Source organism: Hyla sarda, chromosome 4 (assembly GCF_029499605.1).
Source record: "Hyla sarda isolate aHylSar1 chromosome 4, aHylSar1.hap1, whole genome shotgun sequence".
Classification (NCBI taxonomy): Eukaryota; Metazoa; Chordata; class Amphibia; order Anura; family Hylidae; genus Hyla; species Hyla sarda.
This window is the reverse complement of record NC_079192.1, coordinates 152,767,144-152,787,419: the sequence shown is the minus strand read 5'-3', so window position 1 is coordinate 152,787,419 and position 20,276 is coordinate 152,767,144. Positions and strand designations below refer to the sequence as shown.

General features: G+C 42.4%; 1 protein-coding gene across 2 annotated transcripts in view; it reads right to left on the bottom strand.

The window, feature by feature from the left end:
* Positions 1–5,927: 5,927 nt before the first annotated feature.
* LOC130366917 (tetratricopeptide repeat protein 24-like) overlaps positions 5,928–20,276 on the bottom strand; it is a 44,842-nt gene continuing 30,493 nt past the window's right edge. Inside the window, exons 1-4 of one of the 2 annotated variants that reach the window (XR_008891998.1) lie at positions 11,724–11,867; positions 8,441–8,505; positions 8,331–8,350; positions 6,005–6,057 (exon numbers count right to left, since the gene is read on the bottom strand). Coding sequence is in view for 1 of the 2 variants with exons in the window: in XM_056569274.1 (XP_056425249.1) it covers positions 6,053–6,057; positions 8,331–8,350; positions 8,441–8,505 (90 nt within the window). In the remaining variant the exon portion in view is untranslated. Of the gene's footprint in view, positions 6,058–8,330; positions 8,351–8,440; positions 8,506–11,723; positions 11,868–20,276 lie in introns of those variants that run through there. The other variant, XM_056569274.1, reaches the window with a different exon arrangement.

The window sequence follows — 20,276 nt, the reverse complement described above, 5'->3', positions numbered from 1 at the left end:
GGTTGCAATAAAACACAAATGAGGAGATGTAATATTACTAGGCGAAACATACGACAGATTCCTCCACAGGATGTAGATTCTGTTTATGAATCCGCTGTAATCCTAACTCATTACCTTGTAAATTTAGTTTAGATAAACCATCAAGAGTTATATCCAGAATAAGTACAGTTAAACATGGTTCACAATACTTCCATCTAAATTGGTTTTATTTCTATCTTAGATATTAGGTGCATTTATATCATGAATCTTTTATATCTAAACCAGGATCCAGTGGATTAAAGAAGCATGAGATAGATAAGCTTTTCCTTTATGGGGTTTCACACCCAGATTTTTGTGACAGTGTTTTATTTAGTTGTAGCAAAAGTCAGAAGTGGATCCAGCAAAAAAGAGGAGAACTAAATTTTCCATTATATTTCCTTAGCTTCTGACTTCTGAATAAGTAAAAAACGTACAGAAAAACTTGTGAGATCTTGCTTATAATTTCCCTCTGTTTAGGATCTACTCTAGCACATTGAGGGTTATTTACTAATGTGTTTTCCATGGTTTTTTGCAGGTATTGCAGCTCAATTTAGGCACATGTCATGTGCCTCTAAATTTGCGCCCCAAAAAACCAGGACAAAAGTAGTAAATACTGTGGAAAAATGCCTGTCGGGAAAAAAAGAACCACACAAAAAACTAGACTCCGCTCTTAGTATATCAACCCCATTGTGTGACCTGTGTGAGGTCTTAGAAATATATACAGAAGATGAATAGTATCAGAACAATAAGTATACATTTTAGGAAATACATTCTAGCATGTATAATGTCACATTATTATTTCCTAAAATCGTATTTATTTTCCTTGCATTGTTTGCATATTTTAGATCAGACTGCACTCTGGGCTGACTTTAATCGCATTCTATTTCACTTCTTTAGATCATCTTTCAGTATCTCTTAACATGAAAACATATTTTATTCACTTTGAAAAACATTACTTAAGCTGCACATATTAATCTTATTATATAATATTTATCGATGTGTACATCTTAAGAAGTTGTTTGATTAACATCCATATTCTTGGCTGGGTAAGAGGCTCGGAATCTCTTTAATAAATCAGATCATGTATTTCACTGCCTGACTTAAAGACCCTGTACATGACTTGTATCTGATATTTTACACAAGGTGATAAAACCAGAAAAGTGATGCTAGTAAAATACCTTCAGCACTGAAACACTCTGGAAGAAAGGTTTAGACTAGGTTTCCACCTGATATTTTTTTGGCATTTTTTTTTACCTGAAATAAAGGTCACAAAAAACTGCCCTGTAATTTTTGTAGATGCCATTTTCTGGGTGGGCTTTTATTTGGCGTTTTCCCCCTATTTTCTCATGACAAGTCATAAAATTCTTTTATAGTATGACTCAAAGATTTCTATTGAAGAACCCAAGGAAAAAAATGGCAGAAAAAATGCCAATGCTAAACCCACATAACATTTTTTTATAACACGTTTTGCCATTGACTTACATGGAAAGAGTAATGCCAATATTTCTTTGAAAAAAAAAACATAGTCTCAACATGCTGTGATTTTGGATAACTGCCACCAAGCCAAAAACGCCCAAGAAGAGTGAGAAAATGCCAAGTGGGTTTAGTGCTTTAAAGGGAAGATGGGAAGAAGTCTTGGCAGAGGCTGATCTAGCTTAGAGATTAAGGATCTGGCAATTTGCCTGAGCCTTATTTCCCCGATACATTTAAACAGTTGTCCGATCCATCCGGCCAACTTTTGTCCAAGGCAAAAACATTAGATTTAAGTTGACAGATCTAATCAATTTCAATGAGAATTTTACCAAACTTGCATGCTGATGGAAATATCAAGAATTAGCCTAGGTTTACTGTGATAATACCTTACTGGAGATCACATCCCATAAAAAACAGATGCCAACGTATACTGTAGTGGGCTTCTATGTTTTGACCAGTGAATAAGTTTGTCCCACTTCCCGCAGCTAATTAAACATTAATGCATAGTAGGGTTTCAGGTTGAACTTGATGGATTCTTGTCTTTCTTCTGGCCTTATAAACAATGGGAAGTGTCCCAAACTAGTTGACTATGTTTGGGCCATTATAGTAAATTAGGCCCATAGCAGTGTGCCACAGGATACACTGGCATCCCTTTTTTGATGGGATGCCAACATCTAGCTAGGACATACTTATCGGCGTATAACATGCACTTTTTAGGCAAAATTTTTTAGCCTAAAGTCTATATGCGTGTTATACGCCGATACACCCCCAGGAAAGGCAGGGGGAGAGAGGCCATTGCTGCTCGCTTCTCTCCCCCTGCCTTTCCTGGGGTCTAGAGCCCTGCTGCCGGCCCTTCTCTCCCCCTGGCTATCGGCGCCGCTGCCCGTTCTGTCCCCCTGACTATCGGTGCCGGCGCCCCATTGCCCGCGCCGATAGCCAGGGGGAGAGAAGCGGCGCCGACAGCCAGGGGAAGAGAAGGGGCAGCGACACCCATTGCCGGCGCCGCTGCCCCGTTGCCTCCCCCCATCCCCGGTGGCATAATTACCTGTTGCCGGGGTCGGGTCCGCGCTGCTTCAGGCCTCCGGTGTGCGTCCCCTGCGTCATTACTATGCGCTGCACGGCGCGGCGCATGACGTCAGTGCACCGTGCCGTACAGTGCATAGCAACGACGCAGGGGACGCACGCCGGAGGCCTGAAGCAGCGCGGACCCGACCCCAGCAACAGGTAATTATGCCACCGGGGACGCAACGCGTCCCCCTGCCTTTCCTGGGGGTGTATCGGGGTATACTCGCGCACACACGCACCCTCATTTTACCATGGATATTTGGGTAAAAAACTTTTTTTACCCAAATATCCTTGGTAAAATGAGGGTGCGTGTTATAGGCCGGTTCGTGGTATACCCCGATAAATACGGTACATACAGACATACATTAATGCACGGGAAACCGAGCCTTATAGCAGTTACAAAATCTATATGCCATCTGCATCCAACTTGAGGTTTTTAAAGAGTTACTCTTCCATTATATGTAATTTGTTTCAGGCCAACACAAGGTGAGGATATTTAGTAAGGTTAGTAGTAACAGGGGCAGAAAACTCCCAAATACACAGTAGCTATTAGTTAAAAAAACAAAAAAAAAAAAGTATGAGAACGTCATCTGGTACAGGAGCATAGTGAACTCCTTGAATGTCTGATCAATATGTAAAATGGCTGAGTTGTTAGCCCAACAGACACCGATAACAACAAGAGGAGGTGTATTTCTGGATTAGTTGCATTGATTATTATAGAACTTTGATCAGAGCTTTTACATCATGGTTTTGAAGAATATACCTGGTGTCTTGTTCGATCAGTTCAGGTTTTTGATATGGTAACTTTCTCCGATAGTTCATGAAGAAATGTTCGGGGGACTTGTCATCATCTAATCCATCGGTCTTGTTCACAGGCCTTTCTTTACTTGGATTTACAGGATTTGTATCATAGTTTGATTGTTCCTCATCTTCTTCTCGAATGTCTTTGAATTTAGTTGAAATGTTTCTTTGTGGACTGTACCCAGATTGGGATTGGAATTCACTTTCAGAAATGTCTTGCTCTTTGCTTTGGACATGTTGAACTTGTGAACCCGGTGAGTGAATTTTGTTCTTGCGTCTTAGCTCTGCCTTATTATCGGAGCTGTCAGAACTTGTGATGTCACTGTTTAAACTGCAGAAGACACTGAGATTTATTCCAAGTTATGCAAGTTAAAACTTTTTATGTAACCATCACTATCATTCTAAATTGAACACTATAGGTCAGTGTTTCCCAACCAGGGTGCCTCCAGCTGTTGCAAAACTGTTGAACCCTAGGGAAAAAATGCCAGAAAAAATGCCAATGGTAAACCCACATAAACATTTTTTACAACACGTTTTGCCATAGACTTACATGGAGAGAGTAACGCCAATATTTCTTTGAAAAACAACCAAACAAACATAGTCTCAACATGCTGTGATATTGGATGACTGCCACCAAGCCAAAAAGGCCCAAGAAGAATGAGAAAATGCCAAGTGGGTTTAGTGTTTAAATGAGAAGATGGGAAGAAGTCTTGGCAGAGTCTGATCTAGCTTAGAAATTAAAGCGTACCCGCCAGATCCAACTAAATGTTTTTTTTTTAAACATATCACTCAGTACCTAATCCTGGCCATGTACATCTCATTGTTATGTGTCTAGCACCTTTATTTATTTTTTATTACACTTTTAATTTAGCTCACTGGCCTGAATTCCTCTCAAATAGAGGGGGCGTGGCCTCACTGTGCAGGTCTCCGCCCCCCTCCCTCAGTATGCTGTCTGCTCTCATATCGCCTAGCATTAGCAAAACTACAACTCCCAGCTTGTCCTCACTGACAGTAGCGGGACACAAGCTGACAGTGGGAGGATTTTTCCTCCAGCTGTGAGCCCTGCGCTCCCAGCTGTCAATCAAGGAAGTGTGTCCATGATGCATGGACACAGCAGGACTAGTATGTGTCCAAGCAGGCAGGGGGGCAGTTGTTTGACTGGCTTTTTCAGTACGAAATACTGAAAATTTTCTAATGAAAGCAATTGCAAAACCTATTGGTTTTTCATTCTTTACAACATATTAAAAGTTTTTGTATCTGACAGTGGCCATTTAAGGATCTGGCAAATTGCCTAATCCTTATTTCCCCCATAAATTTAAACATTTGGCCGATCCAGCCTGCCAACTTTTATCAAAGGCAAAAACATTAGATTTAAGTTGACAGATCTTATCAATTTCAATGAGAATTTTACCGAACTTGCATGCTGATGGAAGTATCAAGAATTAGCCTAGGTTTACAATGTATAATAATACCTTACTGGAGATCACATCCCATCAAAAAAGGGATGCCAACGTAAACTGTAGTGGGCTGCTATGTTTTGACCAGTGAGTACGTTCGTCCCACTTCACACATGTACAAATTTACTTAGCAGGGCTCAGCACAAAAGACCTTGCTACTGAGTCCAGCTAATTAAACATAAATGCATAGCAGGGTTTGAGGTTGAACTTGATGGATTCTTGTCTTTCTTCTGGCCTTATAAACAATGGGAAGTGTCCCAAAATAGTTGACTATGTTTGGGCCATTATAGTAAATTAGGTCCATAGCAGTGTGCCACAGGATACACTGGCATCCCTTTTTGATGCGATGCCAATATCTAGCTAGGACATACATACAGACATACATTAATGCACGGGATTAATGGCTGGATGGGTGTAAATAGAGGATATACACGATATAAGTGTGAAGTGATGCTCACAGAGGTCATCTAACTAACTGAAACCTTGTGGCTTTATGTATATGAAATTTTATTTTTCTTATAGCAGTTATAACTTCCTTATCCGTTACAAAATCTATATGAAATCTGCATCCAACTTAAGGTTTTTAAAGAGTTACTCTTCCATTATATGTAATTTGTTTCAGGCCAACACAAGGTGAGGGTATTTAGTAAGGTTAGTAGTAACAGTGGCAGAAAACTCCCAAATACACAGTAACTATTAGTTAAAAAAAAGGATGAGAAAGTCTTCTGGTACAAGAGCATGGTGAACTCTTTGAATATCTGATCAATATGTAAAATGGCTGAGTTATTAGCCCAACAGACACCGACAACAACAAGAGGAGGTGTATTTCTGGATCAGTTGCATTGATTATTATAGAACTCTGATCAGAGCTTTTACATCATGGTTTTGAAGAATATACCTGGCGTCCTGTTCGATCAGTTCAGGTTTTTGATATGGTAACTTTCTCCGATAGTTCATGAAGAAATGTTCGGGGGACTTGTTCACAGGCCTTTCTTTACTTGCATTTACAGGATTTGTATTATAGTTTGATTGTTCCTCATCTTCTTCTCGAATGTCTTTGAATTTAGTTGAAATGTTTCTTTGTGGACTGTACCCGGATTGGGATTGGGATTGACTTTCGGAAATGTCTTGCTCTTTGCTTTGGAAATGTTGAACTTGTGAACCCGATGCGTAAATTTTGTTCTTGCGTCTTAGCTCTGCCTTATTATCGGAGCTGTCAGAACTTGTGATGTCACTGTTTAAACTGCAGAAGACACTGAGATTTATTCCAAGTTATAACTTTCTATGTAACCATCACTATAATTCTAAATTGAACACTATAGGTCAGTGATATACCTATAGCAGTGTTTCCCAACCAAGCACCCTGGTTAGGAAACACTGCTCTAGGTGTATCATGAATTCTATCTAGAAAATGTCATACACATAAAGTCACAATGTTTCAGTTGGTTAGATGACCTCTGTGAGCTTCACTTAACACTTATATATAGAACATTTTCTGAACACTGGCTGGATGGGTGTAAATAGAGGATATCTCTATTTACACCCATCCAGCCAGTGTTCGGAAAATTTTCTCAAGATATGTCACTTCCGAACAGTTTGTCACTTCTGCCTTGCTGACATTTGAAAGAAAACATCAGAACACCAGCTGCAGACTCCACAAGTTACATCATCAGAGCCACCGGCTGGAGGTGGGATCAAGCAGGCTCCCCAAATACTTGGCCCCCTACCTGCCCTTGGCAGCTGTTCGACTCCAAAATCACAAGCCCACCCGGCAGTGCATGTCTTGTTACATGTATCAAAGCTGAACACGCTGCATGTAGCAGAGCTGGGGCTTTTGTAGAGACCGGGGTCAAGCAGCCGCCAATGGCAGGGGGGGGGGGGGGCAAGTATTTGGGGAGCTTTCTCTCGCCTCCAGTCCAGGGTTCTGATAATATAGCTTGCTGAGCCTGGGGCTGCCCAGTAAGCTGTGAAACAGCAGGTGTTCTAAAGTTCTCTTCTAGATGTCAGCTGGCCAAAAACATTTTGACCGACATTTATCATTGTCTTTAGACAGTTTTTTGTGTCTACAAAGGGCGCAAAAAAGGTGCAAGCAGGGTTTATTTGTGCCTTTTTTTACGCCTTTTGTTTTACACATTTCTGCTGATTTTGAGTTGCAATCCACTTATTTGGCACAGAGCCACTGATAAGTCTCTACAACTACACCAGCCCAGACTTAGCTTAACTTTTTGGTGTATGTGAAGAGAGAAATTTCAAAAAATGTGACCTGCACAAAATGTATCAAATGCTCTGTGACCATTTAATAAATTTGGTGCTCCTACACATTACTAGCACACAAAAAAAGGTGTAGAAAATGCTTCACTTACACCTACAATAATAAATGCTGGCCTTTATCTTGATAACATTTCGGAACACCCGCTCCACAGCAGGTGCCAGTTTTTACTACAGCTAAAACCTGCCTGCAACAGTTGGAATTGGAGATAATCTCATCTAAGCCAATAGATGGGGGGGGGGGGGGGGCATCACCCAATTGCCCTTTGCTTGCAACATGATTCTTGGTGGGGAAAGGTAAAAGGTCTTCCACAAGGCTTATATTGTTGACCTGTCCTCATGGTTGTCAGTGTCTAATGCCCCCCCCCCCCCCCATGAATCAGCAGTTTACTGCAGCCACAGCACCTGCAATACACACACCTGAATGAAGTAGAAGGCTCTATACATTTTGTAGCGCCCTTGTTGGGGTACCGCAACTCATCTCCCTTTTCTAATGGCAGCAGGGAATTGACTGAAGGCCCCTGGGTCTATAATGTTACCATTCCTATGACACCCTGTCTTATAGAAAAAAGATGTCAATCAGAGGCAGGTAACCTGCATCTCATGAATACATCCAACACATCAGACTCCTGCGTCACAACCCTGCTATGGCGCTGTAACAATTAAATTGGGGCAGGGAGGGGAACGTAAAGGTGCTGACAGGTTTTCGTAAAACCTTCTGTTAATTTACATATCCCATAATTCATATGACTTTCTGCGCAACAAAACATGTCATGTTCCTTATTTTGTGTTAACATCTAGCAATCTTCAAGTGATTGTCACTTTATGTATTTCTTCACTTGAGCTGTGCCTCAGGGAAGACATGTCTAATGTTCCTAGAAGATGGTGGTAATGGGCTTAGAGAAATCGAATGCACTGATGGAGAAATTAAAAACAAAGGAAAGTAAGCAAGAGACTTGCGGTGGTGCATGTGTTGTAGACACGTCTGGGAGACTGTATAATGAGTGTGTATCACAGAGACAAAGCTGGATAAAAGCCTTTTAACGTGACACCTAGTGGCTGTCAGATGGATGTGCACAATGCCAAACGAAATTCATTCTGCAGTTTTACAGCTGTGAAGAGCTGATTGTATCTTCCATCCTTTAATCTGCTCTGGATTCAAGTTGTAAAATAGTAAGTGAACTGAAACCACTGAAATGCTTAAGATCTTCTGACAGAATGAAACCTTTAAATCATAGTTGATCTTACCTGTCTTAGTACTGTTAGACCTAGAGACAAGAGATTTAAATCTTAAAGTTATTTCCAAGTCGCCCGGTCTTAAAAATTTATTGTTTAATAGCTGTACTTCTATAACTCACCAGGACTCTTGATATTGAGAGGTGACTGATTTGCAGGCATCATTAACACAGTTGCTAGGAGATAGCTGATGGGGAAAAAAAACCACAAAGTTCTTATTTTATTGCCGGCAGAAACATTAAATACAATTAGAGTTCTTTATTCTTTTATTTCTTTTGTTTTCTTGTCGTTTATCGATTATAAATACACAGCTGTATCACTGTTTTTTTCATGTAACTGCATCAGCTCCATAGGAGAGAAATTTATAATAGCAAATTAATTTCTGCCATTATAAGCTGCTTATTGGTGTAAAGATTTTACCTTGATATCATGGGACTTCAAGGTATCTTGGAATAGATGCTGATATACAAGATTTTCACCATGAAATATCACTGGTATGGTAGGAAATTATCTGTCATTTTCTACTTTTTTTTCCAGATGATAGTAAAGAATAGTAAGATATTGATGAGTAAGATAACGGGGAGTAAGATTATGGTGAGTGAGATAATGGTGAGTAAGATTATGGTGAGTCAGATAATGGTGAGTAAGATTATGGTGAGTGAGATAATGGTGAGTAAGATTATGGTGAGTGAGATAATGGTGAGTAAGATTATGGTGAGTGAGATAATGGTGGGTAAGATTATGGTGAGTGAGATAATGGTGAGTAAGATCATGGTAAAATAATGATGAGTAAGTTAATGGTGAGTAAGATAATGATGAATAAGAAAATGGTAAGTAAGTTTATGGTAAAATAATGGTTAGTAAGATAATGGAAAGTAAATTAATGGTGAGTACGATTATGGCAAGTAAGTTGCTGGTGAGTAAGATTATGGTAAAATAATGGGGAGTAGGATTATGGTAAAATAAGGGCGAGTAAGTTAATGGTGAGTAAGATTATGGTGAGATAATAATGAGTAAAATTATGGCGAGTAAGGCTCTTGTTCCAACAGGCTAGCTTTCAGCAAGTGGATCTCAAATGAATTACTGCTGTTAACTAATTATAATGCTTGAATGATATAGTAATGGGAATCATAACTGGACTGGTCATCTGGCAATTCTGGCAAATGCCAGATGGGCAGGTGTAGTCAGTAGGCTTCCCTCTCCTTTTCTCATCCTGCTGGCCTTTACACCACAAGTGGTCAGCAGGTACCCTAGACTTCATAGCCTACTACAGTCACTGACTGTGCAGCAATTGGCCCAGTTTTCTCCCTTCATGAGTCTCCAGGATTAATCTCTGCTGGGTGCCCACCCATTATTTTGCAGCTTCTTGCTGCTCCAGAGTCCCTGCACTATGTGAGCATGTATTTTTTACTAGCCACCCACATCAATCATCTTGAGTGACATTGGGGCAATGGGATCAGCTTATTCGGGTGTTTACAGTCCGAAATACTTGACTAATCTAACACAGGGCCCAGGCAGCAGTGGTCTGAAAATAAAGATAATAATTTAAGCACTACATGTACTAACCTTCCCTTCATCTGCATGGGGGAACTATAACCTTGCAGGGATGGACTGACCACCCGCCTTGTTGGTCAACAGGGCACTATCTGGGTACTATCACACACCACAGACTGGTGGCCAATACCTGAGGCCTATGCGAAAGACTGATGGAGTCAGACATCTGACACGCATGGGATGATGCAATAATTTAATCGTGCCATCTGTATCGTACCTCAGCTACCATCAGCATGCGTCTGCTGTTCCAAAGGTATCAGGCATAGGCCAGCCTGTGGTGTGTGACGACTTTAGAGAAGAAAGAAGAGGACACCAGAGGAACGCGTCCTGAGAACGTTGATAGGTGAATAATACAAGATTTTTGGGGGCAAAGTTATTGAGTGCTGCCTGATAACTATGTGGGAACACAAAGGCGGGCTTATTAGCAATATGGGAACATTAAGACCGGCCTATTAACTATATAGGTTCACAAAGGCAGGCCTATTAACTATATGGTAATACAGAGGTGGGCTTATTAACTATATGGGAACACAGAGGCAGACTTATTTATTTTGTGGGAACTTAGAGGTTGCCTTATTAACTATATAACTATATAATATATATAACACAAAAGTGGGCTTAACTATATGAGCACACAGGCAGGCCTATTAACTACATGGAAACACAGAGCCAAGCTTATTAACTATATGTCAACACAGGAGTGGGCTTATACATTATATGGGAACACAAAGGCAGGCCTATTAACTATATGGAAACACAGATGCAGGCCTATCAAATATATGGGAACACAGAGGTGGGATTATTAACAAATGAGGACATAGAGGTGGGCTTATTAACTGTATGGGAACACAGAGGCAAGCCTAATAACGATATAGGAACCGAAAGGTGGGCTTATAAACCTTATGCTGTAGACCAGCCTGTGGTGTGTGAAGACATCAGAGAAGAAAGAAGAGGACATCAGAGGATTATGTCCTGGGAACAGTTCTAGATAAGTAACAGATTTTTTCTTCTTTTTATTTAGAGCATACTAAAGTAGGGGAAAATTATTGAGTGAGGCTTGATAACTGTGGAAACAGAGCCACTAATGAGATATATAAGTGTGCATAGGAATTTATTCATGTTTTGTTATCTATAGTCCGGCCCTCCAACGGTCTGAGGGACCACGAACTGGCCCCCGTTTAAAAAGTTTGAGGACCCCTGATGTACACCATTGCCAGGGTATAACTATAGGAACGTAGGCTCCTGGAGCTGCATGGGACAGCCAAAGGTTCCACAATGTGAAGAAAACCTTGACCTTGCTGCTGCTCCTTCTCCAGATCCCACTCATCTGTCTAGCAGCTAGGCCACGTCTACAGGCAGTGTATTCTCTGTCTTGTCCTCATCATTGTCGTGTCCTCCTCCTCTATCGCATCAGGAATCTATGTCATACGCCCTAATTTACACCTGACCAAATTGTTGATGGTGCAGGCGCTACATTACCATCTTGTTGACTCTGCGGCCTTAAAGGAGATCTCCGGGATGGGAAAATTGCCCGTCATACTGCCGGCAGTAAAAAAATAAAGAGGTACATACCTTCCGTTGCTCCCCGGTGCCTCCAGTAACTGGAGCGAGTTACCAGAGGCACCGGGGGAGTGACGGAAGGTATGTACCTCTCAATTTTTTTACTGCTGACAGTATGATGGGCAATTTTCCCATCCCGGAGTACTCCTTTAAGGCATCTAATGAAGTGTTTTTAAAGCAAAAGAACGGATAAGCTGAATGCAAACTTTCCTGCATATAACCAGCAAATTTCTGAGACTGCCACAAATTTTCAAGGACATTTGAAGTCAAGACTTAGCATGTGTGCCATACAGGGAGAGTGTGTCATGCGACATAGACATAGGGCAGCAACGATGTTTGTGCCATTATCGGCAACTCCCACCAGACCACCACTGCCTTTTGTTCACTGGCTACTACAACTCCCAGTACACCACTGCCTGCTGTCCTGTCTGTTGGCTATTACAACTGCAACCAGTTGAACACAGCCAGTGGTCTGTTGGCTACAACTGCCACCTATCTACCATCACCCTGACTGCTGCTACTACCAGCCAGGCCTACACAAAAACCATGATCCCCCCCAAAAAAGGATAATGTTTTCAGCTTTTCAGACACATGCTATTTCTTCTGATAACTCCATTTGTATTTTAAGACTGACAGGCATCTGCCAACAACCAGTGATTCTTTATGCACCATTATTTTTATGTTAAAAAAAAGTACCTGTCACTAAATAAACTTTTCTAAACTAACTCAGGCTATGTCCCCTAACTACTCATAACAATTCTCCCATCCTTACAAAAATGTAAGCTCCCTCTGTATCTTACCTTTATTCTTGCTCAAATAGTGCAATCTCCCAGCAGGAGAAAGTGGGTTTTTCCCAGCAGGCATGACATCACTGAAGCCTGCTGGGGGACCACTTCCGCCCTCACATTGTTTCAGTGCTGTGAGGAATAGAAGACCTGTGCATCTTTCAGTGAGGCTCTATGCATGTTTCAGTGAGGCTCTTTGGAGCCTTTAATGAGGCTCTGTGCAGCTGTCAGTAAGCCTCTGTGCAGCTGTCAATCAAGCTCAGTGCAGCAAAACACTTCCTGAGTTTGGTCTCCTGCCAGGCTGGGAGGAGACTAAACTCAGTTTGGGTCATATTCAAAACTCTTCACATCAAAAATGCTCGCCAAAATTTTGTCACGAAAAAGTTTATATCAGATTTTCAAAGTTTATTACCTGAGAATTATCCAAGGTTTACACTAGTCACACCAGTTTTGCAAAAGGGGGTGTGGTTATGTAAATTTCATGTTTTACATGATATTTTTAAAGAGGTGAGAGTTCATTTTACATCAAAAATTCCACACCAGCTTTTTGGTAGTGTAGAAGTCACAGAAATGGTTGTAGTTTTTTTTTCTTTATTTTTTTTCAGAAAAGGTGTTATTTAATCAATTATTGAAAAATAAATAATAATTATTAAAAATGTTATTAAAAAAAATTATAATTTATTATTTTATTTCTTTTTTTCATGGTCACTAGTCACTACACCTGAACTCACATTTAAGCCCTAGAAATGTTTTTTTATACAGTTATTGATTGTCTGGGCACTAGTAATCATGGAATATTACATGAGATGCTCCCACCAGAATTTTCCGGGATGTAAAATTTAACAATTTTTGGTGCAAAAAACAAACATAAGTGGCACGAAAATGAACTGTGAGGGGGGGGGGGAAAGTGTGTTTAAAGGGGAACTCCACTGGAAAACATTATTATTATTATTTTTATCAACTGGTGCCAGAAAGTTAAACAGATTTGTAAGTTACTTCTATTTTAAAATCTTAACCCTTCCAGTAGTTATCACTGTCCATTTTAGGAACTGTCCGGAGTAGGAGCAAATCCCCAAATCCCCAAATCCCCCTGCTCTGGAAAGTTTCTGACATGGACAGCGGTATCAGCAAAGAGCACTGTGGTCAGACAGAAAGGAAATTCAAAAAGAAAAGAACCTACTGTGGAGTATACAGCAGATGATAAGTACTGGAAGGGTTAAGAAGTATGTGTGCGAAGCGATTAAAAACATTTTTTTTCCAGTGGAGTACCTCTTTAACCCCTTAAGGACCAGGCCATTTTACACCTTAGGACCAGAGCGTTTTTTGCACATCTGACCACTGTCACTTTAAACATTAATAACTCTGGAATGCTTTTAGTTATCATTCTGATTCCGAGATTTTTTTTTCGTGACATATTCTACTTTAACATAGTGGTAAAATTTTGTGGTAACTTTCTTGGTGAAAAATCCCAAAATTTGATGAAAAATGTGAAAATTTTGCATTTTTCTAACTTTGAAGCTCTCTGCTTGTAAGGAAAATGGGTATTCAAAATATATTTTTTTAAATTCCCATTTCCAATATGTCTACTTTATGTTTGCATCATAATATTGATGTGTTTTTACTTTTGGAAGACACCAGAGGGCTTCAAAGTTCAGCAGCAATTTTTCACAAAATTTTGAACCTCGCTTTTTTTCAGGGACCAGTTCAGGTTTGAAGTGGATTTGAAGGGTCTTCATATTAGAAATATCCCAAAAATGACCCCATTATAAAAACTACACCCCCCAAAGTATTCAAAATGACAATCAGTAAGTGTTTTAACACTTTAGGTGTTTCACAGGAATAGCAGCAAAGTGAAGGAGAAAATTCACAATCTTAATTTTTTACACTCGCATGTTCTTGTAAACCCAATTTTTTTATTTTTACAAGGGGTAAAAGGAGAAAATTTATACTTATATTTGTAGCCCAATTTTTCTCGAGTAAGGACATACCTCATATGTCTATGTAAATTGTTCGGCGGGCGCAGTAGAGGGCTTAGAAGCGAAGGAGCGACAAGGGGATTTTGGAGAGTACGTTTTTTAGAAATGGTTATTGGGGGGCATGTTGCATTTAGGAAGCCCCTATGGTGCCAGAACAGCAAGAAAAACCCACATGGCATACCATTTTGGAAACTAGACCCCTTGGGGAACGTAACAAGGAATAAAGTGAGCCTTAATACCCCACAGGGATTTCACGACTTTTGCATATGTAAAAAAAAAAAAAAAAAATTCACAAAAATGTGTGTTTCCCCCCAAATTTCACATTTTTGCAAGGGTTAATAGCAGAAAAGACCCCCCAAAATTTGTAACCCCATCTCTTCTGAGTATGGAGGTACCCCATAAGTTGGCCTGAAGTGCACTACGGGCGAACTACAATGCTCAGAAGAGAAGGAGTGATATTTGGCTTTTTGAGAGCAAATTTTGCTCGGGGGCATGTCGGATTTAGGAAGCCCCTACGGTGCCAGAACAGCAAAAAAAAAACACATGGCATACCATTTTGGAAACTAGACCCCTTGAGGAACGTAACAAGGAATAAAGTGAGCCTTAATACCCCACAGGGGTTTCACGACTTTTGCATATGTAAAAATATATATTTTTTTTTCACTAAAATGTGTGTTTCCCCCCAAATTTCACATTTTTGCAAGGGTTAATGGCAGAAAATACCCCCCAAAATTTGTAACCCCATCTCTTCTGAGTATGGAGGTACCCCATAAGTGGACCTGAAGTGCACTACGGGCGAACTACAATGCTCCGAAGAGGAGGAGCACCATTGAGCTTTTGGAAAGAGAATTTGTTTGGAATTGCAGTCAGGGGCCATGTGCATTTACAAAGCCCCCCGTGGTGCCAGAACAATGGACCCCCCCCCCCCACATGTGACCCTATTTTGGAAACTACACCCCTCACAGAATTTAATAAGTTGTGCAGTGAGCATTTACACCCCACTGGCGTTTGACAGATAATTGGAACAGTGGGCTGTGGAAATGGAAAATAAAATTTTTCATTTTCACGGATCACTGTTCCAAAAATCTGTCAGACACCTGTGGGGCGTAAATGCTCACTGTACCCCTTATTACATTACATGAGGGGTGTAGTTTCAAAAATGGGGTCACATATGGGGGGGTCCATTGTTCTGGTACCATGGGGGCTTTGTAAACACAAGTGGCCTTCAATTCCGGACAAATTTTCTCTTCAAAATCCCAATGGCGCTCCTTCTCTTCTGAGCATTGTAGTGCACCCATAGAGCACTTTATATCCACATATGGGGTATGTTCTTACTCAGAAGAAATTGGGTTACAAATTTTGGGGGGGATTTTTTTTTTAATTTTCCCTTGTGAAAATGAAAAATTTAGGGTGACACCAGCATTTTAGTGAAAAAAATATTTATTTTTCATTTTCCCATCCAACTTTAATGAAAATTTGTCAAACACCTGTGGGGTGTTCAGGCTCACTATACCCCTTCTTACGTTCCGTGAGGGGTGTCGTTTCCAAAATGGGGTCACATGTGGGAATTTATTTTTTTGGGTTTATGTCAGAACCGCTGTAAAATCAGCCACCCCTGTGCAAATCACCAATTTAGACCTCAAATGTACATGGTGCGCTCTCACTCCTGAACCTTGTTGTGCGTCCGCAGAACATTTTACGTCCACATATGGGGTATTTCCGTACTCAGGAGAAATTGCGTTACAAATTTTGGGGGTCTTTTTTTCCTTTTACCTCCCGTGAAAATAAAAAGTAAAGACAACACCAGCATGTTAGTGTAAAAAAAATTATTTTTTTATACTAACAGGCTGGTGTAGACCCCAACTTTTCTTTTTCATAAGGGGTAAAAGGAAAAAAAGCCCCCAAAATTAGTAGTGCAATTTCTCCCGAGTACGGAGATACTCCATATGTGGCACTAAACTGTTTCCTTGAAATGCGACAGGGCTCTGAAGTGAGAGAGCGCCATGCGCATTTGAGGACTAAATTAGGGATTGCACAGGGGTGGACATAGGAGTATTCTACGCCAGTGATTCCCAAACAGGGTGCCTCCAGCTGTTGCTAAACTCCCAGCATGCCTGAACAGTCAGTGGCTGTCCGTAAATCCTGTGAGTTGTTGTTTTGCAACAGCTGGAGGCTCTGTTTTGGAAACACTGCCGTACAATACGTTTTTTATTTTTATTGGGGGGACAGTGTAAGGGGGTGTAAATGTAGTGTTTTACCCTTTATTATGTGTAAGTGTAGTGTAGTGTTTTTAGGGTACGTTCACACTGGCGGAGGTTTACAGTGAATTTACCGCTAGGAGTTTGCGCTGCGGCAAAAAATTTGCCGCAGCTCATACTTGAAGTAGTAAACTTACTGTAAACCAGCCAGTGTGAATGTACCCTGTATGTTCACATGGGGAAGCAAACCTCCAGCTGTTTCAAAAATACAACTCCCAGCATGTACTGACAGACCGTGCATGCTGGGAGTTGTACTTTTGCAACAGCTGGAGGCACACTGGTTGGAAAACCTTCAGTTAGGTTCTGTTACCTAACTCAGTATTTTCCAACCAGTGTGCCTCCAGCTGTTGCATAACTTCAACTCCCAGCATGTACTGATCGCCGAAAGGCATGCTGGGAGATGTAGTTATGCAACAGCTGGAGGGATCGCAACTACAACTCCGAGCATGCAGAGACAGCTGTTTGCTGTTTAAGCTTGCTGGGAGTTGCAGTTTTGCAACATCTGGAGAGCTATAGTTTAGAGACCACTGTATAGTGGTCTCCAAACTGTGGACCTCCAGATGTTGCAAAACTACAACTCCCAGCATGCCCAGACAGCAAACTGGAGGTGCACAGCATAAAGATCACTCTGCAGTGGTCTCAAACTGTAGACCTCCAGCTGTTGCAAAACTGCAACTCCCAGCAAGCCTAAACAGCTCTCTGGGCATGCTGGGAGTTGTAGTTTTGCAACATCTGGAGGGTTACAGCTTAGAGACCACTATAGTGGTCTCAGACTGTAGCCCTCCAGATGTTGCTAAGTAACTCACCGGCTTCCGTCGGATCCAGGATGCTGCGTCGCCGTCCTCTTCTTCCGCCGATCGTCGCCCGCTGCTGTCGCCGATGGGTAAGTGGATCTTCGGCGCCGGTCCCTGTCTGTTTCCCCGTCCTGCCCCACCTATTGTGGGTGGGCAGAACGGGGAAACCAAAAGTAAACCCCTCCGCCCCCGATCTGCTATTGGTGGTCGCGTCTAGACCACCAATAGCAGAGATAGGAGGGGTGGCACCTCTGCCACCTCACTCCTATCGCTACAGGGGGATCGTGGGTGTCTAGGACATCCACGATCCCCCTTCTATTCCGGGTCACTGGGTCACCATAGACCCGTAATGATCCGGAATCGGCGCAAATCGCAAGTGTGAATTCACTTGCGATTTGCGCCGATCGCCGACATGGGGGGTCTAATGACCCCCCCTGGGCATTTGCGCGGGGTGCCTGCTGATAGATATCAGCAGTCACCCCGGCCCGGTCCCCGCCTGGCGCGCGGCCAGTACCAGGGAGCAAAGGCGTACCTGTACGCCCTTGGTCCTTAAGGGGTTAATATCGCTGGAACAGAAATAACAGTCATTTTTTTAATATCTCCCCCACTGTTTTAATTGTGGCAAGGAACAGAACAGAGCCACCTAGTGGCTGTTTTACATGTTAAACATATTTATGTTGATAATTTAAAAAGCAAGTGAAAGGGAAAGTATCTGCTAATTGCACAAGGAACACAATATTAAAAAAGTTTTATTTGGTGACAGGTACTCTTTAAAACATTATCCCATAAAAGTCAATGAAAAGTTTAAAAAACACAATTGGAGAGCAAGCCTAGCTTTCCTATAAGGCCCCTGCAAGCTTTATTAAATAACAACATAAAGTTTCGCATAGTTTAGAAAGGTTTAGTTGGTCCGGGAAAAGAGTAAAAGAAGGGTTATGCACTGAATATAGCACTTTGATATTGTGAAATCACATCCAGTCTGGGTCCAGGAGGAAAGGTTTTGTTAGTATAAGAGGTAGGGATGTCCCGATACCATTTTTTTAAGACCGAGTGCCGATACTTTAATTCTAGTACTCGCCGATACCAAGTACGAGTACTTAAATTTATAGGGAAACTGACAGCAGGGTGATGCGGTTTCTAGCGCTGCTTACCGTGCTGATATGTGTGTCCTTGTGTACAATGGAGGCGGCTGTTGTAATATAAGCAAAGATTTCTCTCTTCTCCATTGGACAGAACAGGGAATTTGCACTGGAGGCGAGACCGATGATCACATGATGAGCAGCGGTAGAAACCGGCTCACCTGACCTATCTACCTATTAATTCAAGTTAGTGCAGGTGACTCTGCTGTAAGATTGCCTTTAATAGTAGGTAGTATCCCCTTGCAGACATTAGCAGCAGCCCCCCCGTAGACAGCAGCCCCCCTGTAGACCGCAGCCCCCTTGTAGACAGCAGCCCCCCTGTAGACATAAGTAGCAGCCCCCCTGTAGACCACAGCCCTCCTTTAGACAGTGGACCCCCCTTTAGACAGAAGCAGGGCCCCACTTTAGACAGCAGAAGGGCCCCCACTTTAGACAGCAGCAGGGTCCCCCCTTTAGACAGCAGCAGGGGCCCCTTTAGACAGCAGCAGCCCCCCCCCTTAGACAGCAGCAGGGCCCCCCCTTTTGACAGCAGCAGGGGCCCCCTTTAGACAGCAGCAGGGCCCCCTTTAGACAGCAGCAGGGCCCCCCCTTTAGACAGCAGCAGGGACCCCCTTTAGACAGCAGTAGGGGCCCCCCTTTAGAAAGAAGCAAGGGCCCATCTTTGGACAGCAGCAGGGGCCCCCCCTTTGGACAGCAGCAGGGCCCCCCCTTTAGACAGCAGCAGGGGCCCCCTTTAGACAGCAGCAGGGCCCCCCTTAGACAGCAGCAGGGGCCCCCCTTAGACAGCAGCAGGGGCCCCCCTTTGGACAGCAGCAGGGCCCCCCCTTTAGACAGCAGCAGGGCCCCCCTTTAGACAGCAGCAGGGGTCCCCCTTTAGACAGCAGCAGGCCCCCCATTTAAACAGCAGCAGCCCCCCCCCCCGGTAGACATTAGTAGCAGCCCCCTCCTTGCAGGCAGCTCACCTCCTCTGTCGGGTGCTGCAGCTCCACTGTCCCGTTCTTCCGTCCTCCGGTCCGCATCATGTTGTCCTATGGAGGAGCATGTGACATATACGTCACTCTGCTTCCTCCATAGCGTTACGCCGGGCGCAGGGGAGGAGGCGGAGTGACGTGTGTGTCACATGCTCCTTCATGGAACACTATGATGCGGCCCGGAGGACGGAAGAACGGGACAGTGGAGCGGCAGCAGGTATCGGGCATGGTATCGGGGACATTAAACGAGTCCCCGATACCATGCAAATAGCTAGTATCGGCCCCGATACTGATACCAGTATCGGTATCGGGACATCCCTAATAAGAGGTATTCATGTTTGTGTGGAGTGGTGTTGAATTGGTGGTAAAATAAATGAATGCTATGGTTTACTTATAAAAAAAACTGTTCTGATAAAGAGGGAGACCCTGACACCCGTAGACTTGTTGCTGCTGTACAGGTTTTCCTTTTCCTAGATATTCAGCTGCTGTATTTTGGACATGGATTATGGAACAACAGATATTTTTGAAGTGTAAATGTATTAATTACTATAAGGGCCGAATGTATTAGACCAGATGGGCCGAATGTATTAGACTAGATGGGCCGAATGTATTAGACTAGATGGGCCGAATATATTAGAATAGATGGGCCGAATGTATTAGACCAGATGGGCCGAATGTATTAGACTAGATGGGCCGAATGTATTAGACTAAATGGGCTGAATATATTAGAATAGATGGGCCGAATGTATTAGACTAAATGGGCTGAATGTATTAGACTAGATGGGCCAAATGTATTAGACTAGATGGGCCGAATGTATTAGACTAGATGGGCCGAATGTATTAGACTAGATGGGCCGAATGTATTAGACTAGATGGGCCGAATGTATTAGACGAGATGGGCCGAATGTATTAGACTAGATG